The sequence below is a fragment of the Sesamum indicum genome, linkage group LG8, assembly GCF_000512975.1.
Source record: "Sesamum indicum cultivar Zhongzhi No. 13 linkage group LG8, S_indicum_v1.0, whole genome shotgun sequence".
Lineage (NCBI taxonomy): Eukaryota > Viridiplantae > Streptophyta > Magnoliopsida > Lamiales > Pedaliaceae > Sesamum > Sesamum indicum.
In genome coordinates this window covers 4,029,583-4,038,945 of record NC_026152.1, presented here as the reverse complement: position 1 = coordinate 4,038,945, position 9,363 = coordinate 4,029,583, and the positions used below count along the sequence as shown (strand labels likewise).

Below are 9,363 nucleotides of genomic sequence, written 5' to 3'. Positions count from 1 at the left end.
ATATTTAATAAACATAAGAACTTTTTTAAAAAAATAGATGAGAGGGGAAAAAAAAAAGATTCAAACATTAGAACCGGTGCAACCTCAAAAACTTCAACCGAGATTTAAGTTTGTCCAAGATAGTTTAGTAACAACTGAAGTCCCACAATTGCAAATTTCAGATGAAATTTCACCATTAGATGCATTTGGACGTCATCTACCATAGCTCCATCACCCAATACAGTATTTGTACTACAACGATTACTACGATTGAATGACATATTCAATGACTTGTTGAATAATCAAACACGGAATTGTAAGGAAGGTATATCAAAAATTACCCAGTTTAAAACAGGAAAAAAATTATAATTAACAAACCCAAAAACCTTAGCCTCACAGACCCAACTAAATTCAAATATATGTCACTTCTACTATGAGAAACTACATGAAAATTTATTACAGCATCAAGAACGAGAAATATAGTGATTTATAATCGATTAATTACCTTTTTTCATTAATGGTGAACTCGTCGGCTGATTGGCGATTTAAGAAGAAAATTCTAAGCAGCTCTATAGAATCACGAATTTAGGGCTTCTAAGTGTGATTAGAGGACTTTCATGTGGGCTTAAAATAAGCTGAGGGGCATAATGGTCATTTAACATATTATATAAGTTTATCATATAAAATAAATAACTTACTAATTGTTCACCTCAAATTATAATACAACAAAGCAAACATCTACTAAATAATCCCAATTTTTTAATCATTCATTTAATTAAAGATAGTCCTATCACGAAGTTAATCGAATACTCGAAGTAAATGGGGCCTAAAATTATTAGCAGTTTTGGTCTTTATCCATTTTCTCATCTACAATTTAATGGTGGTGTAGGTCACATGCTCAACAATATAGTTGTTAAGTATATTTGGTTGGAAGGAAATTGGCTTTTTTTGGCCAAATAGTATAAAATCCCCCTGTATTTTAAGAATAGGCCAACCCCCCCCCCCTACTTTCTCAAACGTAGTTCAATTGCCCCTCTATGTTAAATATAACTGATGACGTTAATCTTTTTTAATAATATGACCATGATATCCTTATATATTATATATTATTCTTTATTTTAATGAGTATCGTTGAATCCTTATTGATTATATGAGAGCCGTCAAATCTAACCAATTAATCTTAACCGTTAGATCTTAAATTTATAAAACAAAAATCAAAAGTTTATATTTATTAATTTAAATATACATTATAAAAATAAAATTTTTATTTTAAAAATAAATTAAATAAATTGAATTATTATCTTGATTTCACCTTACAAAAATATAGGAAGAGTGGGATTTAATCTTTGTGAGAGAAGAGAGCAATGGACCTTTCTTTGTCCTAATTTTCTTCAACATTTATTTTTCTCCTTCAAATATAGTTATATTTTCCCTCGAAAATGGTCTCAAAATGAATAATACATCAATTTCTCCTCCAGCCAAAAATACTTAACAATCACATGCCAAGTCATTAAAACAATAGATGAAAAACTAGATGAAGCCCAAAAATGCAAATTTTTGTAAGTTATGGAACTAAAAATATTAATCTCATAACAGATGGGACCAAATAAAACGAATCTAATTTATGAGACTAAAATTATTATTTTCCCAAATATAGCATGAAAAATACTTGTATGTGGGATCTAAGGGTAAGACCCGTACCGGATCCACGTGGGTCCATCAAATTATACCTTAAATAGTTTTTTAGCGTATTTTGTACCAAACCCATCCAATCTAGAGTGGTTCTATGGTGTGACTTCAATTTACCTTGATTTATTACTTAAACTAAAATATGCTTGGTTTTATTTTTGGATTGTTTTTTTAGTGTTCTGTGAAGATATATATATATAGAGAGAGAAACATAAATAAATAATTATGAGTTTGAATATTTTAATTTATTTTTGAATTTATTTTAATTAATAATAGTTCGTCGCTCTTACTTTAAAAATAGATGTTGTATGTTCGGTTTTGTATCTTGGGATACAAAATTTACTGTTCATTATCAAATCACGTCTCTTTATTTGTATTTGTAATTCTAAATATATTTTTTGTTGGTATATGGCTTGAATTATATGTATTATGGTATATATAGTTAGATAAAATATGTTTGGAAGACAAAATTCACTATTTATTGTCAAATCATATTTTTTTATATATATTTATAGTGTGCAAAAACATCTTAAAACCCACAAACATGGAACCAAACATACATATTTTGGGAGAACTCCCTCTTTTGAGGGATATTCTTAAATAGCCACATCTTTATTCAAAAATAACGATTGAACTGTACGACTTAAATTTAGTCATGAAACAAGGTAGTTTTTTGTCCAAAGTCCAATGTCTATCCAATATATGCACAATTGATGTAGATAAAATAAATGGGGTCCAACATATCAAATCGAGCCCAAAATATTTTGAGAACAATATGGGCCTACAAGACTAAAGGCTCAAGAAAACCCACTAAGTACATAGGTCAGCAGAAAGTAAGGGATGAAGGACATCCGACAGCATCACCTCGGTAGCCCAATGTTGTCCATAGAATTTGTCCAAAATATAAAACTCCCGGGCATTTAAGATGGTCAAGCTAATTAATCCCTAAATTCTAATTCACTCTGATAAAGTAATTTAACTTGAGCATCAAAGTGTTCAAGTTGAGTCAAGTTTGCACGTACTTCTTTGTACAGGACCCAAGCTCGTTCCCCAAATTTTGAGCCCAGACACCAAACAATAGTCTATCTGTGGAGATCGAACCCCATCAATATAACTACGAATTGGATTTATTGTAAATTATATTTCACCTATTCCATTTAACATACACATGCTACGTATATAAAAATGATACATGTATTTTATTTAAAAAAAATATTATAACGTCACATATCTATATGGAATGAAATGGGAAAATGAAATACTTCCAAGAAAAAATCAAATACGATTGTGCACACATTCAAAATACAAAAAAACGTAAAATAAGTACTTAGGTAGCATGGAATTTCGCAAGAATCGCAAATGAAAGAGTTGTAATAAATTAAGAAACAAATACGATAATCATATACTGGATCTTTTCGCCTTTAGTTTATTCACCAAAAGTTTACACAGAAAATTTCCACTGAGCTAACCAATTTTTTTTTGTTCTTTTTATACAAAGACCTCAAAACTTCCAACACTCTTCATCCGTCACCATTACCGGGTACTGTAGCAAAGGAGGTTCAATAACCGTCACATTGTCTCTGTTCAGGTCGCTATCATCTTGGTTAATCAGCACATCCAGACCACTCATGAAATCATCGTACCACATATTACCGCCCATGATCTCGCTGTAATAATCATCGAAACTAGGTGAAAACTGCAGTTCTTCCAGCACGTTCGACGAGTACGAGGACGATGAGGAGGAGGACGACGATGACGGGGTCGACGAATTTTCGTCACAAGAAATCAGGATTTCGTGGGGTTCGATCACGGGGATTTCATCGATGCAGAAATCATTGTTGATGTTGACTAATTCCATGATGTTGTCATCGTCAAGATTCTTCTTGGCTGACTCTGAATTATTAATGGTTGACTCCAACGGGGTGGGCTTGGGCTGATCAGCCTCATGATCAGACATCGCCGGAATATTGACCAACTCCTCCATTTTGTTCTGATCCGCCACCGCAGCCTCAGGTTGTTCTTGGGCTGCTGGTGGTTCTTGCGGCGGTTGATCGGGTGCGGCCGGTGGCGGCAGAGGCTTGTGGGTTAGAGGGTCGATTCCCATTTTCCTTAGCTTCTTCTTAATGTGGGTGTTCCAGTGGTTCTTGATCTCGTTGTCTGTTCTTCCAGGGAGATGAGATGCAATCTTTGACCACCTGCGATATATTTGTCCAAAATTTAGACAGTCTACTCGTGTTTAATGAACTAGGCCTGATTTAATATATACACGCAATGTGTACAAAAATACCGACCTGTTGCCGAGCTGAGCATGAAGATCAATGACCATCTTCTCTTCATACTCTGAGAGAAGTCCCCTCTTCACATCTGGCCTCAGATAGTTTGTCCATCTCAACCTGCAGCTCTTTCCACATCTCAACAGCCCTGCAACATTGTCATCAAACTCTACATCAGCAGAAAAACACACACACAACACACACTAAAAGAACAAAAAAAAATACATTCAGCTGAATCACACCCTCAATTTGAAAAGATGACATTAAGCCCTCCAATCATATTTTATATCACAAATTTCTTTTTAAAATCAAATTGACCAGTAAAACTGAAATATATATGTACAAGAATATGTAATTCTTTAAAATCATATACATATTTTGTAATATGTTTAAATTTTAAGGGTATTTATACTTAAATGAGATTGTGTTTTTTTTATTTTCGCTATTCGAAAACTATATTTCAAAATTTTTTTATTTAAATCAGGTTTGGATGAATCAAATCAATTACAAAGAAAGTATGATACACTTGTTACGTCAATCACACCACAAGCATATTGTACTTGCCATGTAATGAATTCAAGTATAACCAAAGTTGATTTGAATTAGAATTTTCCCCCTCCGAATCCAAGAGAAAGGAAGAAAGAAGTGATGATGAGTAGGAAAGGAGTGGATGACCTGCAAGTTTAGGGACAGCACGCCAGCAGCATTGGCCATTGGTGAGAATGAAATTGATGAGTTTCTTGTCTTCATCGGCAGTCCATGGCCCTTTCTTCAGTCCCACTTTGTCGCAGCAAGGTTGTCTTCCCATCTTCTTTCAATTGATCACCACTTCTTCTCAAATTTTCACAGAATCCCGATTGTAATAAACCTCTGCAGGAATCAAAAGTGGTGTAGCAGGCTGATTGTAATGAAATGAATGAAGAGAGAAGAAAAGTAAGATGGATGATGTGTATTGTGTAATGCTGCAAAGGTATATTGAAGAAGCTGGCAAGAGAAGTAGACAGAGACTCGCCACGCCCAGACTGCCTACTTGTGTATATATATAACAATATCAACTACAAACACCTCAGGCCCACTCTATCATCAAAGTGGGGAATTAACAAATTAAATTGAAAATAAAGAGACAATTTTCAGCCACTTCTTTCAAACTAGAGAGAGACATAGAGAGAGTGGGTTTTTTTTTTCCTTTTTTCCTTTTTGAAGGTTGTAATAGAGTGTAGATTGGAGAGGGGCGCAGGTGTTGTTGGTCAGAGAAATAGGGCATAGCCCCCCCGGGTTCATGTCAACCTCTGGAAAGCGCTACCTCAACAACGTCTCTTCCTTTCTTTATCTTATTTGCTTCTGTTTCAAGAATTACATTTCTCATATATATTCATATATATATATATATATTGCAATTATCACTATATTGCAATTTAATGCAATTTACTCTTATAATATTGTAAATAATCAAATTATCACTATATAATACAAAATAGCAGTTTGTAGTTTTTAAAATGAGTCAATTTATCTCCCTATCTAACAAAGTAAATTGCTTTATTTTAAAAAATACAGAAGGATAAATTGTTGTATTTTGAAAAATATAGGAAGATAAATTATTTTTTTTCATAAAAAAAAATTACTTATTTACAATATTACAGTGGTTATTTGAATTTTTTTCTACATATATATACTCAACAATTACCCTCTAATTTGCTCAAAATAAAATCAGCAAAAATTATTGAAAAGATGGGATTTTAATAAGTTTTGGAAATGTTGATAGATTTAAAAATATAATTAAATTTATTTTGGGCATTTTATTTCTTTTTTGATTTTTTAAATAATTTTCAAATATCGTATTGGTGCTCGTTGGTTATCGTTTAAGTTGGTTAAATAATAACACTCTATTTATTTGAGAAATATTTTTATTTACGACATTTCAAAATAAAATTTATTGTAAAAATCCTTCTTTGTTTCTATATATCCAAAACTTATAAATAAAGATTTAGTTTCTAAATACTTAATTAAAATAAGAAAAAAAGGAAATTGGACTTATTTTTATGAAACGGAGGAAGTATTATACTAGCAAAATAATAGTACCCATACATAATCAAGTTATAAAATAGAATAATCAAAAATTAATTCATTCTTAATTAGTAAAAAGTAAAATACTAGTTCTTCATAATTGATATGGAGACATATACAGGGGCAGCAGAATCATTGTCATTATATATATATATATATACATGTATTTTTCTGACATTATCATTCTTCTACACTCCAAAATGGGACCCACATTCTTTTGTACAAAGCAAAAAATGTCCAAAATTCACTAAAACCAAAGATTTAAGGGTAAGAAAAATACAGCTGCAGTGAAGTAATAAATAACCCTCGTGATGGATAAGCCCTTCACCCCAACTTTGCTTTCTGTATTTCTTAGACTGCATGCCAAAGCTACTTCCCTATACATACATACATTCATATACGTCTATAAATAAAAATATATATATACATATATATCTTCTAAATTAGGTGATCAAATCAAACCAATTACAAAACAGTTATGATACATTTATTATGTGATTGGTTATTTTCTCTAAACTGTATATCACATGACAAATATATTACATTTGTCATGTAATTAGTTTAAATCCGTTCAAATTCAATTTGAATTAGAATTTTTTTATAATTATCGTAAGTTATAAATAACGTAATAAAGATGTTACAACCTGAAGGTTTAACGCAGTGGTATAAGACCCCAATGCAAGGCCAACGACAAATTAGTCTGGAATTAGTTTCTAGTCCAGTAAATAAATGACAACAGACTATTACATTTTTGCAATGAGTATCTACATTTATAGTGACAATGCAGTTTGTAATAAAAATGATCACCATAATTATCAGAAAATCTATGTTGTGGTTATGTGTGGATGCCGCAATATTGATTATGAATAATGATAATTTATCATTACTAATTCTTGTGATTATTAAATTTGCAAACGTCGTTGTTGCAACAAAAGGAGAAATCTTTGTCACTTGATTTATGCAATAACAAACAATATTTTCATATTATTTGATAGATGAAAAAAATCAGACAAAAATAAGGTAAGATGGAGGAAACAAATCAAGATAAATAAGATAAGAATGACATTTTCAAAAAAAAGTTTCAAGTTCAAACTTGTTACATCAACGTACCACAACAAATTACTGAAGTTACATAGAGCAGTAAATTTTAGCCGTGTAATAAGGATAAGTGAGAGAGATAAAGTAATACTTTATTCTTACCTACTTTAAATAACGCAAAATTTATATTAGTATAAATACCCAACCTAAAGGGTCATGAGAAGGTTTGTATTAAAATCATATAAAGTGTGCGGAGTCTCACCCAATCAATAAAAAATTTAGTTTATCTCACTTTTTTTAGACATGCGCCATCTATGGGAATGAGGTTATGTGCTTGTCCCAAGCCCCTCGTTTGGGTGGCTGATGATGTAAAAGAGTCCCCATATTGATTGCAAATGAAAAGTTTGAGTGATTTATAAGCCCAAGGCCTTCTCTATATAGCGTGCTTTTTCAGGACAAAAGCGTGAGGCTTATACAAAGACAAAATGGGTAATACTTCATACAACAGGACACTGATCGAATTGCAAGCCACATTACTATTTCTTAATATTTTGTTGATAATATTATTTTCATTATAGTGAAAAGAAAATTGCTAAATAGCAAGTTGTACACATTATAGTAGAATTAATATGATAATAATCACATGTAATTAAAAATAATGTACATAATCAGCTCACAAAGTAACTCCATTGTATATAGACCACACGAATCATGGGTGATTGAAAAAGAAAAATGATGCCACTTATAATTTGATCAATGCTCCGTTATATGAGTTATTGTCCATTTTAATTTCATATGAGCTTTAATTTTATCTTAAAAATACGTCTTGTTCAGTGTTTTATGACTTATAAGTTGCTCAAACTCCATAATTACAGTCAATGTGGGATGATGTTGACATCATCAACCCCTAAACAAAAGGCTTGGGAGGGGTCATGGCCTCATTTTTACAAACAGTGCTAAAATAATACAACTTGTTACTCAATTGGTGTCTCATTGCATGAGACATTTTTTATTTTAATTTTATATGAATTTTATAATTTTGTCCGAAAAAGATCTTTAGAGTATATATAAGTAACTTCTCATTGCAATTACATCAAAAATATAAAATTAACGGGACCCATACATATGCAGCTCCAAAATAATTAAGAAAACACCTCACCAATAAGGGTGTCTGATTAAAGTATTTCTCCACAATATACAAGTTCAAATTATTAAACGAAATAAAATACAGAAAATATCGAGAAAATGAATTCACGTGCCACATGATTAATTGGTTCCTAAGATTTAATTTGATTCGGACAGATAATTAATTCTTTTTTTAGATAAAAATATTTTATGAATTTAATTAGAATCAGTGATGCACATCTCCCACGCTAAACACCTCCCCCGTTAATACCGATTTAATGTTCATGGACATACCTGTCGTAGAATCTGTATGCATGTTGCAATAAATACGGCATATGTTAATGTTTCGACTACACATAATTATATAGATGGAAATTAGTTCATAACCACATCGACATAATTTTCTATAAATAATATTATAATTTAATAGTTAAGATAAAGATTGAGATCCCATAAATAAATTTGAATCACACTAGACGTAAATATTTATCTTATTTTATATAAATTACTGTAATTTAATTATAATTATATTAATATATTAATTAAATCGATATAATACCTAAAATTATCTAACATAATTCTCAACTAGTTCAAACGAGTTCAATCGCAAACATTGATGTTCCATTCCCCACTAAACATGTGTACTGTAGAAATAAAGAATTAATTTCAATTTCGAAAATTATTTTTTTAACTTCTACTGCAGTCACAAGTTTGACTTAAATTAATTGGAAATTGTGTTTATTTGTAATTTTTGTAAGATGGGCAATTTAATTACTTTTGGTCTCAATTCAATTAAATAATTGGATAATTACACCACCTTTTCTTAAGGTATGGTATAATTATACATAGACCTATATTTAGTATCCTAATATTTGTTGCCGTCTAACAAACAGATTACTTGTTATTAAAAATTCCAAAATTTGCTGATAATAGTAAAAGAATTATATAAAAATTTATATTTACCCCAATTGACTTATTACTGACTTGTTGCAGGTTAAATAAATTATTTTCTAACTAAACTACCTTTGTAAAAGCGAAAATGTACTTTCTTATATGCATTAGAGCATGTAAAAATATAGAAAGGTAGTTTGATCAGGAAAAAAAATATTTGACCTGCAATAAGTTAGTAGTAAGTCAATTAAGGTTAAATGTGGATTTTCATTCAATTTTTTTTATTAATATCAATAAATTTTAT

The 9,363-nt window shown here is 30.7% G+C and overlaps 1 protein-coding gene across 1 annotated transcript; it reads right to left on the bottom strand.

Moving 5' to 3' along the window:
* On the bottom strand, nucleotides 3,018-4,995 carry LOC105167747 (protein ODORANT1). The gene is made up of 3 exons (XM_011087566.2): nucleotides 4,617-4,995; nucleotides 3,960-4,089; nucleotides 3,018-3,863 (listed from the first exon to the last, which is right to left on the bottom strand). Exons 1-3 carry the CDS (start codon nucleotides 4,747-4,749, stop codon nucleotides 3,170-3,172), a joined length of 957 nt encoding a protein of 318 aa, XP_011085868.1. The 5' UTR covers nucleotides 4,750-4,995; the 3' UTR covers nucleotides 3,018-3,169.